Here is a 22,993-nt window from a genome sequence, read left to right as displayed (position 1 = left end):
GGCACATTAAGGGTTTGTACCTCTCTTTGTACTCCAACTGCCTCGTGACTTAATTATCATTGGTTTGGTGTTTTCCGTCAGAGTACAGGCCAAACAGATTTAACACGTGTGCAAAACACTGTATAGGTAAAAGTAGATACGTACGATGCCATTTCCATCAAGCACAGACAGAACTCATCTAAGCTACTACCAGTCAGGACAGCGGCTACCCAAAGAGGCAGGCTTGGCTGCGGGTAAAGGTCTCCCGCTGACTTGGTGGCTGGTTACACAGATGTGTGGTTTACAAAAATCCATCTTGTGATATGTGCAAGCTTCTGAATGTTTTGCCAAAAAGGTTTGAAAATAAGTAAATCAGCCAGGTGAGCATGGTGGTGTGCATCTGTAGTCCCAACTACTCGGAGGCTGAGGCAGAAGAATCTCTTGAGCCCAGGAGTTCAAGGCCAGCTTGGGCAACCTAGCAAGAACCTTAGAAAAAAAGCTGAACATTGTGTATGCATTTGACTCTAGGGCAAATATATTTTTTTGAGGGGGAAAAGGCCTTAACTTCCACTTGTGTATGCACATTTACATGCGTTTTCTCAATCATCTGAGGCACTATCCCTACTTGACAGGTGACCAAGGTGAGGCTGAAGAGACTGACGTACCCAAGTGGTAGAGGAGCTGGGATTGGGCCTCCCAGCCACAAAGCTGCACTGCTTTTCAGAAACAGGTTTCAAAACCCAAGCACTGGACTGCAAGGCTTGGAAGCGCAGACACCTGGCTGTACTCATCTGGGAGTCCTGCCGCTCAATACCAAGCCTGACTCAGAGCAGCGTCATGTCCAGCATGTTTATCCAGTGTATGGAAAAGGCTGTTGTATCCATCATTGCTTTCTATATGTTTGCACTATTTCAAAATTAAAATATTAGCATGAAGATCCAACCACTGCAGCCCAACATCAGTGCTCGCAGCACTTTGCCCCTCAAATTGGGCCCCTCGAGAGGGCATCCTAGATGCCAGAATCCTTGAAAAGAACTAAGGAATGGCAGGAGTCCAGGGCCCCAGCAGCAGGTAACTCTGGGATGTGGCTCTGGGTTCCTGAGTCTTTCTGGTTTAAAAAGGTTTTTTGTTTGTTTGTTTTTTTTCTGGAGACAGTCTCAGTCTGTCACCCAGGCTGGAGTACAGTAGCACGATCTCGGCTCACTGCAACCTGTCTCCCAGGTTCAAGCGATTCTCCTGCCTCAGCCTCCTGAGTAGCTGGGATTACAGACATGTGCCACCATGCCCAGCTAATTTTTGTATTTTTTTTTTTTTAGTAGAGATGGGTTTTCACCATGTTGGTCAGGCTGGTGTCGAACTCCTGAACTCATGATCTGCCTGCTTCGGCCTCCCAAAGTGCTGGGATTACAGGCAAGCCACCGTGCCCAGCCCTTTTTTTTTTTTAAAGACAGAGTTTCGCTCTTGTTGCCCTGTCTGGAGTGCAATGGTGTGATCTCAGCTCACTGCAACCTACACCTCCCAGGTTCAAGCAATTCTCCTGCCTCAGCCTCCCAAGTAGCTGGGATTACAAGCATGCACCACCATGCCCGGCTAATTTTTCATATTTGGTAGAGACAAGATTTCACTATGTTGGTCAGGCTGGTCTCAACCCGACCTCAGGTGATCCACCCACCTCGGCCTCCCAAAGTTCAGGGATTATAGGCATGAGCCACCACACCTGGCCAAAAGTTTCTTTTCTTAGGTGAAAAGACCTGGTATCATCAGGGTCTAACTTTCTAGGTTTTGTAGGGTAAGTTTAAGGCTGGGAAGAATCACAGTCCCCATGCTTTGATCTCCAGCTAAGCAGAGGGTGGGGAAGGATGTGTGCCCTTTACAGGAGGCCGAGAGGAAGCCACAAACGCCAAGTGCAATGGAGAGGGCTCTGCAATCCTATTTGGATCCCACACCTCACTAACCCTCTATTTTTTTTTTTTTTTGAGACAGAGTTTCACTCTTGTTGCCCAGGCTGGAGTGCAATGGTGCGATCTCAGCTCATCACCACCTCCATCTTCCAGGTTCAAGTGATTCTCCTGCCTCAGCCTCCCAAGTAGCTGTGATTACAGGTATGCACTACCAAGCCCGGCTAATTTTGTATTTTTAGTAGCAATGGGGTTTCTCCATATTGGTCAGGCTGGTCTCAAACTCCCAACCTCAGGTGATCCGCCTGCCTCAGCCTCCCAAAGTGCTGGGATTACAGGCGTGAGCCACTGCACCAGGCATTAACCCTCTTTAATCTGTGTTTACCTGCCCACACCTGAGCCTGACCCCACAAACAATGTGACACAGTTTCAGCCCAGTCCCAGTTTATTGTGGAGGAAAACGGGGGACATGGAGCTGAGCAGAACAGACCCTTCCCTCTCCTCTCACAGGCCCCTAGGGAGATGGGTGTCAGGACTCAGTGAGGTGAAATGGGGCTGAGGAAGCCAGAGACTGACAAGAGAGGACAGGAGGCAGAACAAGACCAGGACAGGCGGGGGTTGGTGGAGACAGTGAGGCAGGGACACAAGATTGCCAAGTCAGGACATCTGCCCAGAATTCTATTCCTCATCCTTTTTTTTTTGGAGACGGAGTCTCACTGTGTCACCCAGGCTGGAGTGCAGTGGCGCAATCTCGGCTCACTGCAACCTCTGCCTCCCGGGTTCAAGTGATTCTCCTGTCTCAGCCTCCTGAGTAGCTGGGATTACAGAGGTGTGCCACCACACCCAGATAATTTTTCTATTTTTAATAGAGAGGGGGTTTTACCATGTTGGCCAGGCTGGTCTCAAACTCCTGACCTCAAGTGATCTACCCACCTCAGCCTCCCAAGTGCTGGGATTACCGGTGTGAGCCACCATGCCCGGCCTCCTCGTCCTTCTTGCTGCTAGTTCAGTCTGGTACTGGGTCTTAGAGACAGGGACAAGACAGGGGAAACAGAGCTAGATCTCAATAGGCAGGTGACTGGATTGAGAGGGATGGGGGATACTGGAACACTCAGATGATGGGGAAGGAATGGAGGAACCACTGTGCCTTTCCCAGGTCAGCCTGTCTGGGCAGAATCCACACTAGAGATTCTTTTCTAGGGGGAAGAACAGCACCAGAGCTCAGCCAGGCACGGTGGCTCACACCTGTAATCCTGGCACTTTGGGAGGCCGAGGAGGGCAGATTACGAGGTCAGGAGTTCGAGACCAGCCTGACCAACATGGTGAAACCCCGTCTCTACTAAAAATACAAAAAATTAGCCAGGCGTGGTGGTGCACGCCTGTAGTCCCAGCTACTCGGGAGGCTGAGGCAGGAGAATCGCTGGAACCTGGGAGGTGGAGGTTGCAGTGAGCAGAGATCATGCCACTGCACTCCACCCTGGGTGACAGAGCGAGACTCCGTCTCAAACAAACAAAAAAATAGCACCAGAGTTCAAGAGATAAAATTACACCAAAGTCATATAGATGCTAGTGGTACAACAGAGGGAGGCCTAAGAAATCACACTGACCAAAGAATGTGGGTGTTTTCAGAGAGGGCAGTGCAGGATGCTGAGGGTGTTACAGAAAGATACTTGCACAGTGGAATTCAGGAAGGGTGAGGTGTCAGAGTCCAGCCTGGGGAAGAACCAAAAGTCCTGAACTATTGAGGAACAAGTATATGCGGCGCAGCTCAGCAAAAGACAGGCCCAGGTTCAGGGGCAGTGTGACCATGGGGTCCAGGCCATCAGGCTCCTTCCCAGCATGGAAATTGGGGAGGGGCAGTGAGAGGTTCAGGGCCTGGTAGAACCACTGAATCTGGGAGTGAGACAGAGGCAGGGCCAGGGGCCTGTCATGGGGCTCTGGAGTTGGGGGCTTGACCAGGAGTTGCAATAATCATACTGGCAGCACTGGGCCTGATACCAGTACTCTGCAAAGTAGGTGTTGCGTTTTTCTTGGCAGCGGTAGGAATTGTACTGTCCACAGCCTCGAACGATGAAGCGAACCTTGACATCTGAGGGAGAGGGGAAAGCTGATAATCCCTTCCAATAGCTTCCCATAGTCCATGAACCCCTGCTACTGACTTTTCCCATCCCTCACCCAGACCTAACTTACTTCTAACCCAGATTCCTTCAAGAGGCTAGAAAAGTGAGCTCTGCTGGCCCCCGAGAACCTTAGACCCCTCCTTCCAAGATTCTTCTGTTTTTTTTTTTTTTTTTTTTTTTTTAATTAGAGCTTTTTATATAAATACCACACACAACACATATAAATACACAGACAAGAAAAACAAAAACAAGAACAGAAAACAAAACTTAGATACACAGACAGAAGCAGAGCCAATAGTTGTAAGATTCTTCTGTTTTTTTTGAGACAGGGTCTAGCTCTGTCACCCAGACTGGAGTGTGGTGACGCAATCTTGGCTCACTGCAACCTCTGCCTCCTGAGTTTAAGAGATCTCCCACCTCAGCCTCCCGAGTAGCTGGGACTACAGGTGCACACCACCATCCTGGCTATTTTTTTGTAGAGACAGGGTCTCACTATGTTGCCTAGGCTGGTCTTGAACTCTAGAGCTTAAGTGATCCACCTGCCTCAGCCTCCCAAAGTGCTAGGGTTACACGCATGAGCCATTGTACTCAGCCCCTCCTCTCTTCTTATACCCCATGCCCGGAGCAGCCATGATCTGTGAGAGGAGAGAAGACCAAGCCATTGGCTGCCCCACCAGCAGCCCCTTCCTGGGACCTTATTTACCATAATAGATGGTGATCACCATGCACGGGGATGAGCTGCTGATGGTACACTTCTCTGAGCCTGAAATGCATCCTACAGAAGGGTCTTCTAAGTGGCAGAAGTGGCACATCCGGATGTCGGGAACAGGAACTGGGGAGGCAGAAGGAGGGATGGAAGCACTGGGTCACTCCCAAATACCCTGGGCCAGTAGGAAGCCCGATTATCCATGGCCACGCTCCACCCCCTTCCTGGACTCAGTTACCCCTTCCTCCCTCCCTGCCCCTGGGCCCCACTTACCCTTTCCTACTGTGAAGCCCACCATGACCAGCACACCTACAAGCATATGGGCCTTCATTTTGGAATTCTGGGGAGACAGGCAGTTCCTGAGGGATGCCCTGAAACCCCACCTTCCTGTGACCATGCTCCTTAATCCTGAGCTGCAAGGTGGTTTTGACAAGGTCTGAGCAGGAGCTGCTGTAAATGCAGAGCTATATTCCTGCTTGGGGCAAGATCCTGGCTGGGAAGGAAGTTATTAACTTGGCAGGAGAGACAGCATGTCCTCACCCACAACGTCTGGTTCCTGAGTGTGGGAGCAATGGCCCAGATGGGGTAATACCTGGGCACTACCGGGTTTTTTATCCTGTGTCTACCTTTGTCTTGCATACCCTCCAAAGACCTATTCCCTCCCTTGGAAAGTCCATGGGTTAGTGTCTATCTCTGCCACCATCTGCTGTCGTCCTCATACAACAGGGCCAATCCCCACTGTGCTGGGACAACCTGGCCAGGAAATCAAGCATCCCCATCCTTCTGAGATGAGCAGTCTCAGCTCCACCAGCAGGGGGCACATACACATCACTGAGCAGCAATTCTGGACCTTGTCCCACCTCGTTCCACCCTTTAGTTATACTGACTTTAGGCTACTTTTCCTTTAAAACTAAAACTAAAAGATGGAGCTGCTGATTAAGCCCCTTACAGTATAAACAGACAGTCATAGGTATCCTAACAAATACTTCTCATCTTTGAAACATGCTTTGTCTTTTCCTTTTGACCTTGCACTTCGTCACACGCAGTCCTAGGAATTCTGTTCTGCTCTATACTAAAAACATCACCCAATCCACTGAGCACAAATCTGTACTGGTTTTCAATCTGGGGAGGGTGGGCTGGGCCATGAGGGCCCCTGGAGTCCAACACACCATCACCTTCCCTTCCCCAACCGTAAGCACCAGCAGACTAGCTCATGGCCTTTTCTTCCACTTTATTTCATATTCCCACCACAATAATGACTGCTTTAATTTAAACTAAAAACCATACAGGGTTCCTGAAAGGGTGGCAAAAAAGAAAGGAAGAGTCAAAGACTGCAGGACAGGTGGGGGAGGGAATCAGCGAATCGTCTTGACTGGGCTCTTGAAGTTGCTGGCGGCTTGGAGCTGCAGCTGGTAGGCCATCGGATGGATCTTGAAACCGTAGAGCCTAGGCCAGGGCAGAGGTCAGAGAAGCAGCAGCATGAGCCCCATCCAGGCCCTGCCAGTCACCTGCATTCCCACCTCCCCACCTGAGCTCCTCCATGGACCTGCTCAGAGCTTAAGCCTAGTGGTTCCCAACTTCTCAGCTCAAGAAAATTCTATGATAAGGTAACTGAAGCATAGACAATCAAATAACTTTCCCACAGTCACTCAGCAGGGAGATGCCCTGATTCTGGGAGAAGCTGGCCTCCAGAAAGGGCCATGCCCTGTCCTCCCCTCTCTCTGGGGGATCTTGGGCCTTTCCTTTGACACTTTAATGACTCTCCCTGCTCCCTACCTGGGCACAAACTGGTTGGCAGGTCTCTTGGGCCGGTACTCGGGATGCACCATGAAGAGCATGTGAGGGAAACCAGTGCCGAAGTAGGCGCCATCCGTGTGATGGTGTCTTGATGACTTGGGTGTGTACACATCCATGCACTTGGGGCAGTAGAGCTTCACCATGGCTTCACCTGGGATGTCTGAAAGGCCTGGGAGACAGCCAGACTCAGCAGGCCAGGTATCCCCCTATTCCTACCTAACCTCCCCTCAGGACTCAGGCTCCAATATGTTGAGCCCCAACTCCTTCCCATAAGACTGCCACACAGTGCCTTCCTTTCCCTTCTTCAACACTCACCAATGGGAAGCATTGGCTGGTTCTCACAGTACACACGAGGACAGTAACCAAAGTCTCCTTGCTGGTACTTTTCCAACTGAGGTAAATAAAATGGAAGGGGTTGGCACGTAGGTGTAAAAAGAAGAGGCAACTCCCTTCACAGCCCAACCCACTTCACTCTGTCCCCTACTCCTCCCACCTCTGTCCAGAGGCCCCTTCTCTGGCCTAGATGGGCTCTCAAACTTCTGTGTTGCCTTTCTTTCAATTAGGCAGGCTACAAACCATCAGAGCCATTTGTTGTTTGTTCCTTGAGGAAGAGGCAGTCTATCACAACTCTCTGATTCAAGGTCTGTCTCCCTCCCTGAAAACGATCCCTTCAGGATGACCCCCAATCAGAATTCAATTCCCAGGCCCAAGTTCTGGGGTTCTTCCCCTCTTCTCAGCTAGCTTCCTTAAACAGGGCTTAAACATGACTTCCTGCTGCAGGAACCTGTGTCTCTTACTGCTCAGAAGGAGGCAAGTAGGAGCAGAGAGGTCTCACCATCTGGGCGATGCCACGGTTGGTAAGAATGTAGCGGGCGTGGATCAATCCATAAAGCATCTCGGCTGCCTGCTCAATCAGGTCACTCTGGTTGGGATTGTCTTCCAGTTCTTCATCTGAAACACAGCCCAGCCAAATGCAACCACTTGTTTTTCAGCTTTCCTTAGGTGCCCTGCCCATATCCAGGGGCTGCGGGCTATTCAGTTTGCCTAGCACCTACTTTTTGGGCCTTACCCCATCCAACATCTGGGCATGTGACCCAGAAACCTGGGCTTCTCACCCTTGCACCAACCGAAGACAGTTCTGCCTTCTCTTCACACCTCTTCAGCCTCTGCTCCTCGCTCTCCCTCCCAACTCCCTCCTCAATACATAACTGCAACAATGTCAATGCAGAAGATGAAACTCTAGACTGGAAGGTGCAAAGCAGAAGAAATAGACAATAAACCAGACCCATGAGGAAACGCATTTTGGAATAGGTCTGAATTGTGCATTTAGAAAGCATGAGAACGAGTGATATACGTCACAAAACTAGACAAGAGTCAGGTGGCGGATCAAAATAAAGCATGAATTTGGGGTTAAAGAAATCAGAGAACCAAAGGAAATTTCAAAATTCAAGCAAATGAATAGAGATTTGAAGAGAAAAATAGTGCACACACACACACAAAACAACTCTGAGGGTGCCTCACCAGGCTCCAGGTCCAAGATCATGTCTAGAGCTTGTCGATAGTGAGGGACCTGCTCATTGAGTCCAGTAAGATTAAATTTGTCCTGGATGTAGTCTTCATCCACCTGTCAGGACATGGAAGCCAAGAGGGAACCCATATCAAAACCCCCATCTTTGACCTGGGCAAAATGCTCTAAGTGATGCCTTATCATCAACACAACTGCATCTGTTCTGCTTGTTTCTCACTCCCAACTCAGCAGAAGTACTTGTGTCTCTCCCTAGTTCACCTATACTCCCTCCCATAAAAGCTTTGGCTTTTCTTTTCTAAGGATAAGCAGGTACAGCAATCTTTTTCTTAGACATTCTTTTCAAGATCTTTGTCCCTACTCCTGTACCCCATCTCTAGGAACCAGTTTTGTCCTCTCAGCTGGCTAAGGAAGGTGGAAGCTGAACAGCATGGTTTCTGAACAAAACATTTCAATGTGTAGCATTTCAATTTTCCCAAAGGCCACCTGAGACAAGTACTAGCAGTGCCACTTTAGTAACAAAAGATATAGGCCAGGCGCAATGGCTCACGCCTGTAATCCCAGCACTTTGGGAGGCCGAGGTAGGCAGATCACCTGAGGTCTGGAGTTCGAGACCAGCCTGGCCAACATGGTGAAACCCTGTCTCTACTAAAAATACAAAAACTAGCCGGGCGTGGTGGCAGGCACCTGTGATCCCAGCTACTTGGGAGGCTGACACAGGAGAATCACTTGAACCTGGGAGGCAGAGGTTGCAGTGAGCCGAGATCACACCACTACACTCCAGCCTGGGTGACAGAGTGAGACCCAGTCTCAAAAAAAAGACAAAGAAAAAGAAAAAGATACAAATTGCCTAGCCCAGTGTTATATTGCTGGAGGGTGGCAGAGTCGGGAGTTGGGCCCCAGTTTTGCCACTTTAGCACAGGTTCGTTGGGGTTTATAGAGGAGACTCTTTGCTGATGGGAAGTTTTCAAGTAGCATGTAAGAGAACAGTGTAGAAGTGGAATATGTAAAGGAACGTCTGGTGGGAAGATACGTGAAGCTGGCAAGTAGGGAGATTGAAGAGAACTCACTTCACAGAAGAATTCATTGCCACGGAGGCCACAGAACCAGGAAATCCAGGACACCTCCTCTGAGCTGCTCATCTTCACGTCAGCTGGAAAAAGAAGAGTGTCAGTAAAGCTCAAGTTCTCCTTCCCTGCCTCTGGTATATCCTCCCTCCTCCCACATTCGGCCCTCCAACCACGGGAGAATTCGGAACCACCGTTTCTTAAAGCATCCCAAACTCTGAAGCACTCCTCTCCAGCTCCTCTAATTTACATCTCAGCCCCTTTTCTTTGAAGTTAAACATTCTTTGGGGTCCCACCGCTTCAAAGAAGCCAACAGATACTTTGACCCACCAGCCCGACCCACATCCCTGGAGCTCCCGAAGGCCAGGGCCCTCTCTCCTCTGTGTCAACTCCGGCAGGGACCTCGACTCAGGCTCCCTACCAGTGCAAGTCTCTGCATGACCCCGGCGCCTTTCCCAAGGGTTTTCAAGTTTATCATTCTCAAGCAAGAACCGGGCTCCTCCTTTTCTCACGGGTTGGGGGCGACTGTCAGGTCCCTTTCACCGCAATCCACACATCCCCCCTCCGCTCGTCAGGCCACCTCTCCCTCCTTCGTGCCGGACCTGGTCGCTTCCTCCCCCGCCCCCACATCAAAGTCCAGAGACCCCATGTGCCGCTCCCAGAGACAAGGGGCTCGGAGCAGCAACGACTTCAGACTCACCGGCTGGACGGAGGACCAGGACTGGGGTGGGGTAGGGAAGTTGCTACTTCCAAGGAACGGCGGCTACCGCTACAGCGCAAGCCGCGGACCCGACCGCGGGAGGCGAAGTGGGGTGGGGGGAGTGGAAATTAGGGAGGGTGGGGAAGAGGGCAACACGCAAGCGCCAAGGGTCAAGTGCCGCGGTGGATGCCGGGACGCGGAGTCCCCGGTAGAGAGAGAAACTGCCTAAATGAGAGAAAGCGAACTACCAATCCCAGGATGACCCGCGCATGACCTGGCTGTCACGAAGTCCCAAAGGAGGACGCTTGCGGGCGGGGCACAACGAGAAGCCACCGGAAGCGGAAGCCAGGTACGGCGTTCGGGGCCCAGGAGTCTGGGCAATACAGTTGTGTGCTCACTGGATGAAGAGGCTGACTTAGGGCGGGGAAAAGAGGGAGCCAGGCTGGACCCCTCCCCGCAGCTCTCCTCACAGTTCCCCTCTAGTTCCGGCGCGGCGCTGCTGCCCAGAGGACTGGCCTATCCTCGGCCAATCCGCTGGGTCCTTATTGCCTGTTGGGCCCCTAATGCGAATCAGTCCCGCCAGAGACCCTTGACGGGCCTCCTGTTTCACTCTGGGATCCAGCCTCATGAGGCGAGAGGTGCGGCTTGGCTCCCTGCGTAGGTATGGGTGGGGTGGGGTGGGGTGAGCTGAGCGGTGTGAGAACCAGAACGGCCCAGTGCGCTAACCTGAGGTGGTCCCAGCCATTCTGCTCGTCCCCTTGCACGTCTCCATTTCCCCTTAGGCTGTAAGTATGGCCTTCGAACCCTGGTCCGAGTAATGGTGAGGGGCAGGCGTGACTTATTTCATTATACGGCTTCTCGGCATTCCACAGGTTTCCCTCCGCCTCCTGAGGGCCTTTCCTAACCCAGAGAGTGGATTCCTAGCTCCAGAAAATGGGCTTGGAGCGGGGGCCACGTTGAGGAAGGCGAAGGGCATTGTGGGGGCGTTATGTAAAAGTGGGATCCCAACCGACAGATCCTGATGCTCGCGCCACCTGGGCGCGCGGAGCTTTGCTCGTTTACTATTGGAAAAGCTCCGGCGCGGGAAACTGAACCCGGAGCTTTGCGCACGCCTGAGCCCTCAAGTAATGTGGGTTGTGGTTTTTGTTGTTGTTGTCGCCACGCATGCGTCTTCGTGCCGTGTGGCTATTTGATTGTGTCAACTCTTCTGATCAGAATAGCGCCATTTTGCGGTACGGAAGCTACACAGCAACACGTATAGGAGCCTCTCCCCGAGATCTTCTAGGGAGCGACCTGTCTGTTTTTGTTTGGGAAGAGGAAACTCCGAAATGGGATCGCGGAAGACTTAAAGGGCCAGGCTGATTTTTTTTTCCTACTGGTATGTCTTTTACGGGGTGGGAAAGTGGTTTCAGAAAGAGGCTGGTATTTATTGTTGGTGAGGATGGGGGTGGGGGCCGGACGCAGGACCTCTGGACAACAGTCTCATGGAGTTTTATTAATCTTTACTAAGGAGCACAGTCGGTATTGTAGGGTTCCATGTTTTTACGCAAAACCTCTCTCTCTTAGGCCCTGCAGAGTCCTAAGTTGCGGGGTCACTTTAGCGGCAGGAAAGTGTTTTTGACTACTTTTTCTCATCCCAGCAGGTCTCTGAGGCTCTGGTTGCTACAGGGTCATCAGGAGCTTGGCTTGCTTGTCTCATCCTTCCCTTGCCTGGTATCATTTTCTCAGTTCTCACAAAAGCCATGTCCCGGCCCTTGCTCATCACCTTCACCCCAGCCACTGACCCCAGCGACCTCTGGAAGGATGGGCAGCAGCAGCCACAGCCCGAGGAGCCAGAGTCCACCCTGGATGGGACTGCAGCCCGAGCTTTCTATGAGGCCCTGATTGGGGATGAGAGCAGTGCTCCTGACTCCCAGAGATCTCAGACTGAACCTGCCAGAGAAAGAAAGAGAAAGAAAAGAAGAATAATGAGGGCACCTGCAGCAGAAGTAGTGGCAGAAGGAGCATCAGGAAGACATGGACAAGGGAGATCCCTTGAGGCTGAGGATAAGATGACTCACCGGATACTGAGGGCAGCCCAGGAGGGGGACCTGGCAGAACTTAGGAGACTGCTGGAGCCGCATGAGGCAGGAGGAGCTGGGGGAAATATCAACACCCGGGATGCCTTCTGGTGGACCCCACTGATGTGTGCTGCTCGAGCGGGCCAGGGGGCAGCTGTGAGCTATCTCCTGGGCCGTGGGGCTGCCTGGGTGGGGGTCTGTGAGCTGAGTGGCAGGGATGCGGCTCAGCTCGCTGAAGAAGCTGGCTTCCCTGAGGTAGCCCGCATGGTCAGGGAGAGCCATGGAGAGACAAGGAGCCCAGAGAACGGGTAAGGGGAAATTTTAGCTCAGACCCATGTCTCATTGTGTTCTGCCTCTCCCAGCCACACCACACCAGAGGCCCCAGCACAGTGCTGAAGAGTTCTTTCCTTATCCTCATGTGTAGGTTGACAAGGTAGTATAGTCAAGTGGTTATGAACATGAGCTTCCTGGATTTAAAGCCACTTACTTGGGCAAACAACCTAATGTCTACATGTTCCAGTTTTCTCATTTTAGAAATGGGGGTAGTAAGGATTATTGTTAGGATTCAATGGGTTAATATATGTAAAATGCTAGAATAGTGCATGCCGCGTAGTATGCAGTACATGAATGTTAGCTATAGTCATTATCACTAATGTCCCTCTCTTTGCCCAAGAGTTTGCTAGGTCTGGTTACCATTTTTTTCTTTCAGCTATTCTGCTCTGGATCCCACAAAGGTTTAAAGAAATTTGTTTTTAAGACCAGTCAAGTGCAGTAGTGAGAAGGAGGGGAAAAGTAGAGTAAGGAGCTTGATCTGTAACTGAGTGAACAATCAATTCAGATAACTCACCACCACCTTTGGACCAGCCTGGATCCCTCATTGTTAAGTAGGAAGGAAGGCAATTTGTCCCTTTTTTTTATTTTGAGACAAAATCTCACTCGTCTCACTCTGTCGCCCAGGCTGGTGTGCAGTGGTGTGATGTCAGCTCACTGCAACCTCCACTTCCTGGGCTCAAGCATATTTTTTGTAGAAAGCAGGCTTTGCCGGGACATGGTGGCCTGTGCCTGTAATCCCAGCTACTTGGGAGGCTGAGGCAGGAGAATCGCTAAGGTGGAGGTTGCAGTGAGCCAAGATCATGCCACTGCACTCCAGCCTGGGCAGCAGAGCAAGACTCCATCTCAAAAAAAAAAAAAAAAAAAAAAATAAGGCAGGCGTTGCCATTTTGCCCAGGCTGGTCTCAAACTCCTGAGCTCAAAGGCATCTGCCCACCTCTGCTTCCCAAAGTGTTGGGATTACAGGCGTGAGCCACTATGCCCAGCTGGCAATTTGTTCCTTAGCAGAAAAGCTGAAAAGATCCTGTCCTACCCTGCCAGCCCCCTCTGAGGCCTCAACTCTTCCCCTTTTCATTCCCCTGCCCTTAATGCTTTTTCTTCTTTCTCTGCAGGTCTCCCACTCCCTCCCTCCAGTACTGCGAGAACTGTGACACCCACTTCCGAGATTCCAACCACCGCACATCCACTGCTCACCTGCTGTCACTGTCCCAGGGTCCTCAGCCTCCCAACCTTCCACTTGGGGTGCCCATCTCCAGCCCGGGCTTCAAACTGCTGCTGAGGGGGGGCTGGGAGCCAGGAATGGGGCTGGGACCCCGGGGTGAGGGCCGTGCCAACCCCATCCCCACTGTCCTCAAGAGGGACCAGGAAGGACTAGGCTACAGATCAGCACGCCAGCCCCGAGTGACACATTTCCCAGCTTGGGATACCCGAGCTGTGGCTGGGAGGGAGAGACCCCCTCGGGTGGCCACACTGAGCCGGAGGGAGGAGAGAAGGAGGGAGGAGAAAGACAGGGCTTGGGAGCGGGATCTAAGGACTTACATGAACCTCGAGTTCTGACTTTGGTAAAGTCTGACCCTGGTCTGCTGCTGAAGTCTGAACTTGGGCCTCTGACCTGGGCCCTTTGACTTCCCCTTCCTGGGATCTGCTTGGGTGCAGATCCTCAAGTTTTTGGTCAGTGGGCGTTGTCTTTGTGAGAGACAGGCTGAGAGTGAGAAATAAATCAACCTTTTGTGGTTTATTCACTTTTCTGGAAGCTATTTTGAGGAAGCCAAACAGAAGCCTAGGAGCCACATGCAAGTCCCACCTGAGTCAGAAGGGGCAGCCTCTCCAGGTGGCATAATAAGGTCACCTCCCTTCCAATCTGGGTTCACTTTCAGGTCCCAGCCCCTCCTGGGAGTCCCCCACCTATTCTTTCAACTCCCCTGGGCCAGGAATTGCCTAGCTCCATGCAAGTCTCACTTCCCCCAGGAGGTGTTCCCTGACTACAGTCAATTCACTGATTTCACAAACATAAGTCCATATATTATGTGCCAAGAATACAGATAAAGACATTCCCAACCCTCAAAGAGTTCACAGCTGGAGAGGGAAACAGCCATGTTATCAATTTTTTTCTTTCTTTTTTTCGAGACGCAGTTTTGCTCTTGTTGCCCAGGCTGGAGTGCAATGGCATGATCTCTGCTCACCGCAACCTCTGCCCCCCGAGTTCAAGGGATTCTCCTGCCTCAGCCTCCCAAGTAGCTGGGATTGCAGGCATGCTTCACCACGCCCGGCTAATTTTGTATTTTTAGTAGAGACGGGGTTTCTCCATGTTGGCCAAGCTGATCTTGAACTCCCGACCTCAGGTGATCCGCCAGCCTCAGCCTCCCAAAGTGCTGGGGTTGCAGGCATGAGCCACCACTCCCTGCCCATGTTACCAAATATTATAATACAGGGTGATAAGGGAAGTCAAAGAAGGCCTCTAGAGATGAGAATGGGTAGGGTTTTGCTGGAAGAGGCCAATGTGATAGGAAGGTCCACAATTATCAAGCTTGTACACTTAGTTGAACTGGGACCAGAATTCTAGCCTCCAAATCTAAACTTTAAGTCAAACTTCTTCGTTCCACCTATTTGTCTACACTTTTCTTTCCCACACTTCCCCACTCTCCCACCACCCACCCCCTTGTCTTGCTCATGCCAGGTGGTAGGCACAAGAAGAGCTCACTGTTATGAAATCCAGGCATTAAAATTTGCAGAGAGGGGCAGGGGAGGGCTGTTCGAGTCGCAAGACTCTTATTTTTTCCTTTCTGGGAAAGCCTTGGATGCGAAATGGAGGAGTGGTGGGGGATGTGGGGAAGAACCCAGGGGCAGGAGGCTGTAGGGGGCGACCGAGTTTAGGGGAGCATGAGAAAACGGGGAGCTGAATTTATATTAAGGTCCTGGTCCTTTCTAATCTCGGTTTGACGCCCCGCGGTCCGGCGAGCACGGACAGCGCGGGGAATACGGGGGCGGTCGATTCGCAGGGTCCGCCCCATGAGCTGCGGCACCGCCCCCGCCGGTTCTTCCCGTCCTGGTGCAGCTGCTTCCGGGCTCCGCGGCTCCCGGCGGCTACCCGAGGCCGCGGTCCCCGCGCACAGCGCTCGGACGCGTGGGTCCCGAAGTAGGCCGGAGCTTTGCTTCGCGACCGGGGATCTCCGAGGACATCTTAGTTCTGACCTTGCGGAGGCCGCGTCTCCGCTGCGTGTTCGCGGGCCAGTCGGGCCACTTTCTAGAAATCACAGCCCTCTAAATCAAGGGACGAACGCTGCTGGCTGGAGTTTGCTGGACACTTTCATTCCACCTCCTAACAAAGAGAATTCCTATTCCTCGAGGTCCCTTGGGGCAGCAGTTAAAGACTACACGATCCAGGAGCACCTAGGACCTGGGGCCACCTTCCTGCCTGCTTTATTGGATGGAGCACTGCCTCCCCAGTTTCTGGGACACCTTGGGGTGTGGTCTTGGTGAGTGAAACTTGGGGTGCTGCCTGCTGGGAAGGAAATCCGGAAACAGAGAGAGGACTCTCTGGTGTTGACCCAGGCCTTGTCAGATCTGAGATTCTTGGAATCTCAGATTGTGGGGGTGTGGATGGTGAATGAATTTGGGTATGCCTCCCTTTACCCCAGAACTGAAGAGGAAGCAAACCACTTGCCACAGTTGAGGCTGCATGACCATTCAGAGAAGGGAGGAGCCACTTCTGAATTCAGAGTAGGACTGCATCACCAGGCAAATACCTGTTCTGAGCCAGAAAGACTCTGACTTCTGAGGCGATCCTGAGAGTCTGAGTAGTGCCAGGAAGCAGCCTCAGAATTTGGGGGCCCATTACCCACCCCAGCCATGTTCCTGCGACGGCTTGGTGGCTGGCTACCTCGCCCTTGGGGCCGCCGGAAACCAATGAGGCCTGACCCGCCTGACCCAGAACCCAGATGGGTGGACAGCTCCTCGGAGAATTCAGGAAGTGACTGGGATAGTGCCCCAGAAACCATGGAAGATGTGGGGCATCCCAAGACCAAGGACTCGGGGGCATTGAGGGTTTCTAGGGCTGCTTCCGAACCAAGCAAGGAGCCCCAAGTTGAGCAGCTAGGGAGCAAAAGAATGGATTCCCTCAAGTGGGACCAGCCTATCTCTAGCACTCAAGAGTCTGGGAGACTGGAGGCTGGAGGGGCCAGTCCCAAACTCGGATGGGATCATGTGGATTCAGGTGGCACCAGGAGACCAGAGGTGTCCCCTGAAGGGGGACTGAGCGTCCCTGGGCCAGGAGCCCCATTGGAGAAACCTGGTAGGCGTGAGAAGCTGTTGGGCTGGCTGCGGGGGGAACCAGGAACTCCCTGCCGGTACTTGGGGGGCCCAGAGGAGTGTCTGCAGATCTCCACCAACCTGACCCTGCATCTGCTGGAGCTGCTGGCCTCTGCCCTGCTGGCCCTGTGCTCACGACCACTGCGGGCAGCCTTGGACACACTGGGCCTGCGTGGACCGCTGGGCCTCTGGTTACATGGCCTACTGTCCTTCCTGGCTGCCCTGCATGGGCTCCATGCTGTTCTGAGCCTACTTACTGCCCACCCTTTGCACTTTGCCTGCCTCTTTGGTCTCCTGCAGGCCTTGGTGCTGGCTGTCAGCCTCCGGGAGCCCAGTGGGGATGAGGAGGCCACTGACTGGGAGAGTGAGGGGTTGGAGAGGGAGGGTGAGGAGCAGAGGGGAGACCCAGGAAAGGGGCTGTGACCATGGGGTGGGGTGGGGGCAAAGGGTGAAGAGAGTGTGGGCTTTAGGAGAAAAGTGTGAGGCATGACCCAAATTGTAAGCATAGGGACCTCAGGGATGGGGAAGAAACCCCAGAGTATGAGGGTGCAGGGCCCCCCTTCATACACAGGAGAGAACAGAGCTATTTAGGGTGTTTGTGTTTATGGACAGTGAGGGCACTGCCCTTCGATTCACCAGCTGTTATTTTTGCTTTTACTTTTCTCCCACCTTCAGTTTTTTGTTTTTTTTTTCCACTTCCACTTTTTAGAAGCAAAAAAAAAAAAAAAAAAAAAAAAAAAAAAAGTGTGGTGGTGGAGAACAAAGACCAAAGGGTCCTCTCTACCTTTCAAAACTCTCCTGGGGTGGAGGAGACCAGGGCAGGATAGACAGACCTCTGCAGTAAGAGAGTGGTTGGGAAACCCAGGATGTTCCTTGGATCTCAGGATCTGAGCCATCGAGGGAAGAGTGGGGCTGCTAGGCAAGTGGATTAGGGGGTCTGGATAGGGCCCCACAGGTGACAGGGAGCCTGCAGGGCGGATCTGGTGATCATGGGAGCCAGAGGGAGTGGTGACAGTGCAGGCAGTATTGGCAGGAGGGCCAGTGCAGAAGGGCTGGTAGCTCAGGCAGCGTGGGGGAAGCACTGAAGCCTGTAGTCCCCACTTGGGGGCTAAGGGTTTGCTCACTCAGCAATAAATAATTGTGTCACATCAAATCCTAAATATACCACTACAAAATGAGAGTTACTGCCACTCTGTTCTTCCTGACACCGTCCAGCTGGGGGTTTAGGTGGTAGAGGATCCAGGGGGAGTGTTGAAATGGGAGGAGTGGGAATGACGTCTGGAGACAAACCCCAGAATGAGATGAGGCTTGAAAAATCATCTTTATTATCTTGAGTGGGAGCTGGAAGTCTCCAGCTTCTCCCTCCAACAACTCAGCTCCCACTGTACCCGTCTGGGGACTTAGATGAAGTTACAGGTCAGTTATTGGACAGCTCACAGGCCTCTGTGATGGGAGGAGGGAAAAAGAAGAGGACAGAAGGGAAGTCCAGGGAGAAAAGCAAAGTTGATAGTAATGGGGTGGGGGAGAACATGTTCTTTCATTCCCTGTGTCAAAGGGGAGTCTCTAAGGCTCTTTTCCCTCCACGTATGACCCTCTGCCCCCTTTATCCAGTGCAAACTCAGAAACCTCTCTTTTGAGTAGCCCAGAACCCATCCTGCCTCCCTCAGGTGACATCACAGCTCTTTAGCCACATCCCTCCGGTGACATCACACGAGCCTCTTTCACCCTGTAACACCAGAAGACTTGGTGAGTCCTAATCCTGTTTTGTGAGACTTTAACCCCTTACCTTGATTCCTAGGAGTCAGTAAGAAGGCTTTGGAGTCCAGGCAGGAAGTCAGGGACTTGAATTCCTCCACACACTTTTCGGGAGGATGTGGTGAGCGATCTGGAAGGGCAAGGTGGGGCCAGGCCAGTCAAAACCCCTGGAAGCACCTAGCTCTTCCTGGGAGGGTGTCATAGGACCCAGAGCGAGGAGTTCTCCTGCCCTCCCTTGTTTCCCTCCAACCCTTCCTGCCTCGTATCCCTACTCACTGTAGAGGAGAAAGCGCTGGTAACCCTGGCCTGTCTCATTCAGCATGATTCCACCTGGGCATGAGCTGGAAAAGAGCTCAGTCTTCATGTCAGGGCGGCCTGTCAAGGTAGGTGGGAGAAGTATGAGAACAGAGATGCAGAACCAAGCTCAAGGGACTTGGGGAGGGTGAGGGCTGGGAAGAACCAACCTTCCGTTCTGAGATCTGTGCTCCCTTCAGTCAGGTGGTAGATCCATTTCCGGGGCACACAGAGCCCATCTTTCCTGCAGAGGTGGTGGTGGCAAGGAGGAAGGAATGAGCATCACCCCAACCACAGTGTCCCAGCTTCTTTTTTTTTTTTGAGACAGCGTCTCGCTCTGTCGCCCAGGCTGGAGTGCAGTGGCGCGATCTCGGCTCACTGCAAGCTCTGCCTCCCGGGTTCACGCCATTCTCCTGCCCCAGCCTCCTGAGTAGCTGGGACTGCAGGCGCCCACCACCACACCCAGCTAATTTTTTGTATTTTTAGTAGAGACAGGGTTTCACTGTGTTAGCCAGGATGGTCTCGATATCCTGACCTCCTGATCTGCCCGTCTCAGCCTCCCAAAGTGCTGGGATTACAGGCGTGAGCCACCATGTCTGGCCTGTCCCAGCTTCTATTTACTCCATTGTATTTGTTATTGAAGCCCAGCTCTCCTTGGGTTTCAAGCGACCAGGCATTGGTTAGGCACATCTTTCTCCAGATGGCAATTAATACAGCCACTGAATTCCGTGGGCCAAGCATAGTAGATATACCAGCTAAGAGGCCAGCTGTTGGTGGGTGGATTCTCACACCTTGGGCAGAGACTGAACCCAGTGATGCTTCTGCCTCCTTACCACTCACATGCGGATGGTAGCACGAAGGTGGAGCTGCATCGGGGCAGAGCCAGCAGCCATATTGAAGACAATGTTGTCCACAGGGTCAAAAGTTGCCAACTCTTTCTTGGTGGGAGCTGCCCCTGCGATAAAGTACCACTGGCCCAAGTGGACCTCTGGGAACTGGAGAGACAATGAAGGGAGCAAAAGAGGGTGGGTTCCAGCACAGGATAGGTTCAACCTCTTCATCAGTCAAGACAGCAAGACTTAGGGGTAGAGGTGTTGGCTGCCTTCCTCTTTCCAACTGGGGATTGGAACCATGACAGAGTCATTAAATGACTTTTCCTCTTTGCCCCTCCCCAATCAACCTGGGTAACCACTCCACCCCCCAATTCTGCCATGCCTCTGCATTGATGGCCACAGTACTGATATTTTTCTTCTTGCTTTCATTATTACAACACTCACACCCCCTTCCTCCCTTCCTTTCCCAAGATGGTCTCCAGTCATCCTAGGCCATCCACCCAAGTCCCTCAGAGCCTCCACCACAGGCTTCCCCCAATCTCAGTCCATACCTCCTTCCCATCCACGCCCAGAGTTTTCAGTTGACTGTGCTCAGGGCACTGGTAGATGGAGTTAAGGATAATACCATAGAAGTAGAGCAGAGCTGCCCAAATTTGGGGGAACATCTTCAGGCAGGAGGGAGCTGGTGCTCTGTGTGCCTTAACTGCTCTCTCCCCTACTGGCTGCTTAGTCCACTCTGCTTTCAGCTCCCTTGCATTCGACCCTTGACCCTTTCACCTGCTAATGAGTAACTTCAACCTTGTTTTCCAACCCAAACCTGGATTACTTAGTGTTTGGGACTTCCTCCCCCTCTTCCGGATGCAACCACTCCATAGTACACCCTGGCATGTCCCGGGTTTCTCAGGAGTTATGAGGAGAGCTGAGCTGTCCAGGGAGAAGCCTGTGGTCTTTGAACCTGTATCTGAGCTGGTTATTTGTTGCACTGTGCAGCACTGAAGGGAAGTAGCTTGACTGGGCCTCTCATTCATTCACTTAGCAAACTGTTTTGAGCCCCAAGTCCCAGTTGTTTCCCAAGAACTAGCTAATCCCTGGGGACATAAAAAAACGAGTAAGACATAGCCCCTGGCCTTGAGGAAGTCGTTACAGGGAAAACTAGCTGTGTAGACAAACCATTGCAATACAACTTGGTAAATGCTTTAGAGCAGGTATGATGCAGGTGCTGGGGCACGGTGGATTGCTCTCTTTAGTTTACAATTAAAAAAATATGTATACCCTGGCAATGTTCACTGACACATTCACTCAACATTTATTACTACAAAGAGGCTATGTAATCTGGCTGTTAGGATAGATGTTGGTGTCAGGCAGAATGTGTCCAAACCCTAACTACAAGCAGGGCAGGTAGCTCATGCCTGTAATCTCAGCACTTTAAGAGGCCAAGGTGGGCGGATGGCTTGAGCCCAGGAGTTCAAAACCAGCCTGGGCTACATGGCAAAACTCTGTCTGTACAAAAAATACAAAAATTAGCCGATGTGGTGGCACACGCCTGTAGTCCCAGCTACTAGGGAGGCTGAGGAGGGAGGATTGCTTGAGCCTGGGATGTCGAGGCTGCAGTGAGCCCTGATTGTGCCACTGCACTCCAGCTTGGGCGACAGAGTGAGACTCTGTCTCCAAACAAACAAAACACCACCAACCCCTAACTACTATGTCTGTTTTTTCATCTGTAAAATTGGCAAATCATCAGTCTCACAGGATTAAATGAAATAATGCACATAAAGCCCTTAGCAAAGACTTGCACATGGTAAGTCCAAAGTATATATTTGCTATAATTAATAGTAATGTTTGCAAAGCACTTAGTTTCTGGGGGGTAATAAGTTCTCAAATAATAGGCAGTAAGAATTGCCAAATAGGCTGTCATTGGATAGCACCAAGTGACTGGAGCAGTTAATGCTGTGAGAGGTGGGGCTTCCTCGATAGATTATTTATTTACTTATTTATTTTTAAGACAGGGTCTCACTCTGTCGCCCAGGCATGACTTTGACTTCCCCGGCTCAGATGATTGCCGAGTAGGAGCTACAGGTGCACGCCATCACGCCTAGCTAATTTTTTGTAGACACGGAGTTTCACCATGTTGCCCAGGCTGGTATTAAACTCCTGAGCTCAAGCAATCGGCCCACCTCGGCCTCCTAAAGTGTTGGATTACAGGCATGAGCCACCACACCTAGCTTGATAAATTTATATCCCATGGACTGCCACAAAAAATTTGCCGAGGGGTGAGGCTTGCGATTTAGTTAAAAAACAAAATTTGGGTGACCAGTATATTAGAGTTTATTATACCGTTCTATTTTGGTGTAGTGTTTGAATTTTTTTTTTTTTTTTTTTTTTGAGATGGAGTCTCGTTCTGTTGCCCAAGCTGGAGTGCAGCGTCGCGATCTCGGCTCACTGCAATCTCCACCTCCCAGGTTCAAAGCAATTCTCTGCCTTAGCCTTCCAAGTAGCTGGGATTACAGGCGCCCACCACCACGCCAGGCTAATTTTTGTATTTTTAGTAGAGACGGGGTTTCACCATTTTGGCTAGGCTGGTCTTGAACTCCTGGCCTCGTGATCCACCTGCCTCAGCCTCCCAAGTGTGAGTCACTGCGCCTGGCCGAAAATTTTTGTAATAAAAAGCTAAAATGTGGTTAGGCACAGTAGCTCACACCTGTAATCCCAGCACTTTGGGAGGCCAAGGTGGCAGACTTGCTTGAGGCCAAATGTGCAAGACCAGGCTGGGCAACATAGCAAGACCCCATCTCTATATAAAAATAAAATTAGCCAGGTGTGGTGGTGCACATCTGTGGTCCCTACTACTTGGGAGGCTGAGGAGGGAAGATCTGTTGAGCTCGGGAGGGAGAGGCTACAGTGAGTTGTGATTGCGCCACTGCACTCCAGCATGGGCGACAAAGTGAGACCCTCTCTCAAAAAAATAAATAAAAAAGCTAAAATGTTAACAGCTTTTTATTGGGGCAGTAAATTACAAGTGCTCGATCTGGAGTCCCGTAGGCCTGGATTTGTCAATTCTGACACTTATGTTCGTCTAAGTGTACTCACCTAAAAAATGTTAAAGGCTCATTGTTAAAAGGCTTTTTAAAATAATACACAAAACCCGTAGTATATGGGCTGGCACAAGTGCTCATTAAACAGCTGCTTATTAGAACTCTTAACTAAAACATAACCAGGACCTGGGTATAAACTACGAATCCCAGAAAGGTTGGGCACCCCAGCAGCGATGTGTCTTTCTGGAGGACTCGCAGTTTCGCGGGGCCGAGGCCCTTGTCCCAGGGCAGGTTAAGAGAAGAGGGCACGGAGAGGCGGTAATGCCTCCACCCCCGGCCTTCGGAAGCACGCTGGCCGGCCTTTAAATTCCCCACGGTCAGGGTCTTGTCTTTCTGTCCACTCGTACTCCACTTGCTCCCAATTCTCAAACTCAGAGGCGCCTCTTTTCCTGACAAAAGTCCTTCAACTTAGTAGCACGTTTGGTTTTCCTAAAACGTGTCATGTCCCCTCGGCCACACACCGACGAATGTGACGCCCACAGCCCTTAAAACGCCCACCCGGCGGAACCGAAATCTAGTCCAACCAAGC

General features: G+C 51.6%; 5 protein-coding genes across 11 annotated transcripts; 2 read left to right on the top strand and 3 right to left on the bottom strand.

Moving 5' to 3' along the window:
- Positions 1–3,321: 3,321 nt before the first annotated feature.
- LY6G5B (lymphocyte antigen 6 family member G5B) lies at positions 3,322–5,826 on the bottom strand. The gene is given in 5 exon segments (XM_003272108.4): positions 3,322–3,584; positions 3,587–3,820; positions 3,823–3,966; positions 4,701–4,829; positions 4,977–5,826. Coding segments are annotated over 5 exon segments (654 nt in total). The 5' UTR covers positions 5,101–5,826; the 3' UTR covers positions 3,322–3,561.
- An 88-nt stretch (positions 5,827–5,914) lies between these two features.
- Positions 5,915–10,122, bottom strand: CSNK2B (casein kinase 2 beta). The gene is made up of 7 exons (XM_030803296.1): positions 9,793–10,122; positions 9,096–9,178; positions 8,022–8,124; positions 7,336–7,451; positions 6,816–6,891; positions 6,480–6,669; positions 5,915–6,149 (listed from the first exon to the last, which is right to left on the bottom strand). The coding sequence occupies exons 2-7, from the start codon at positions 9,165–9,167 to the stop codon at positions 6,059–6,061; spliced, it is 648 nt and encodes a 215-aa protein (XP_030659156.1). The 5' UTR covers positions 9,168–9,178; positions 9,793–10,122; the 3' UTR covers positions 5,915–6,058.
- Positions 10,123–10,138: 16 nt separating this feature from the next.
- GPANK1 (G-patch domain and ankyrin repeats 1) lies at positions 10,139–13,924 on the top strand. 4 transcript variants are annotated; one of them, XM_003272105.4, is made up of 4 exons: positions 10,139–10,430; positions 11,008–11,170; positions 11,433–12,160; positions 13,295–13,924. In XM_003272105.4, the coding sequence occupies exons 3-4, from the start codon at positions 11,535–11,537 to the stop codon at positions 13,737–13,739; spliced, it is 1,071 nt and encodes a 356-aa protein (XP_003272153.1). In that variant the 5' UTR covers positions 10,139–10,430; positions 11,008–11,170; positions 11,433–11,534; the 3' UTR covers positions 13,740–13,924. The 4 variants fall into 4 exon arrangements, with proteins under 4 accessions (XP_003272153.1, XP_030659123.1, XP_012358523.1 ...); XM_030803263.1 differs by having other exon boundaries at positions 10,139–10,449; positions 13,295–13,920; XM_012503069.2 differs by having other exon boundaries at positions 10,140–10,430; positions 11,436–12,160.
- A 1,360-nt stretch (positions 13,925–15,284) lies between these two features.
- Positions 15,285–17,668, top strand: C22AH6orf47 (chromosome 22a C6orf47 homolog). Its single transcript, XM_003272104.4, has one exon. The coding sequence runs from the start codon at positions 16,032–16,034 to the stop codon at positions 16,911–16,913; it is 882 nt and encodes a 293-aa protein (XP_003272152.1). The 5' UTR covers positions 15,285–16,031; the 3' UTR covers positions 16,914–17,668.
- Positions 17,209–20,764, bottom strand: APOM (apolipoprotein M). 4 transcript variants are annotated; one of them, XM_003272102.2, is made up of 6 exons: positions 19,924–20,104; positions 19,380–19,534; positions 18,710–18,783; positions 18,522–18,620; positions 18,277–18,375; positions 17,793–17,933 (listed from the first exon to the last, which is right to left on the bottom strand). In XM_003272102.2, the coding sequence occupies exons 1-6, from the start codon at positions 20,035–20,037 to the stop codon at positions 17,908–17,910; spliced, it is 567 nt and encodes a 188-aa protein (XP_003272150.1). In that variant the 5' UTR covers positions 20,038–20,104; the 3' UTR covers positions 17,793–17,907. The 4 variants fall into 4 exon arrangements, with proteins under 4 accessions (XP_030659139.1, XP_030659138.1, XP_003272150.1 ...); XM_030803280.1 differs by having other exon boundaries at positions 17,799–17,933; positions 19,373–19,534; positions 19,924–20,764; XM_030803279.1 differs by having other exon boundaries at positions 17,209–18,375; positions 19,373–19,534; positions 19,924–20,764.
- Between the last annotated feature and the right edge of the window lie 2,229 nt (positions 20,765–22,993).

This window comes from Nomascus leucogenys, chromosome 22a, assembly GCF_006542625.1.
Source record: "Nomascus leucogenys isolate Asia chromosome 22a, Asia_NLE_v1, whole genome shotgun sequence".
In the NCBI taxonomy this organism is placed as follows: domain Eukaryota; kingdom Metazoa; phylum Chordata; class Mammalia; order Primates; family Hylobatidae; genus Nomascus; species Nomascus leucogenys.
This window is presented reverse-complemented; position numbering and strand designations above follow the sequence as displayed.

Bases quoted from the DNA above. Each gene is read 5' to 3' on its own strand.
- C22AH6orf47 (XM_003272104.4), top strand. From the start codon at position 16,032: ATGTTCCTGCGACGGCTTGGTGGCTGGCTACCTCGCCCTTGGGGCCGC.
- CSNK2B (XM_030803296.1), bottom strand. From the start codon at position 9,167: ATGAGCAGCTCAGAGGAGGTGTCCTGGATTTCCTGGTTCTGTGGCCTC. The intron at 7,452-8,021 runs GTGAGGCACCCT...GCTGTGTTTCAG, and splicing joins GATCTTGGACCTGGAGCCTG to ATGAAGAACTGGAAGACAAT. The intron at 6,670-6,815 runs GTGAGTGTTGAA...GCTGTCTCCCAG, and splicing joins CCAGCCAATGCTTCCCATTG to GCCTTTCAGACATCCCAGGT.
- GPANK1 (XM_003272105.4), top strand. From the start codon at position 11,535: ATGTCCCGGCCCTTGCTCATCACCTTCACCCCAGCCACTGACCCCAGC. The intron at 12,161-13,294 runs GTAAGGGGAAAT...CTTTCTCTGCAG, and splicing joins ACAAGGAGCCCAGAGAACGG to GTCTCCCACTCCCTCCCTCC.
- APOM (XM_030803278.1), bottom strand. From the start codon at position 20,037: ATGTTCCCCCAAATTTGGGCAGCTCTGCTCTACTTCTATGGTATTATC. The intron at 19,535-19,923 runs GTATGGACTGAG...TTGTCTCTCCAG, and splicing joins TGGGCGTGGATGGGAAGGAG to TTCCCAGAGGTCCACTTGGG. The intron at 18,376-18,521 runs GTGAGTAGGGAT...TTGCCCTTCCAG, and splicing joins CCAGCGCTTTCTCCTCTACA to ATCGCTCACCACATCCTCCC.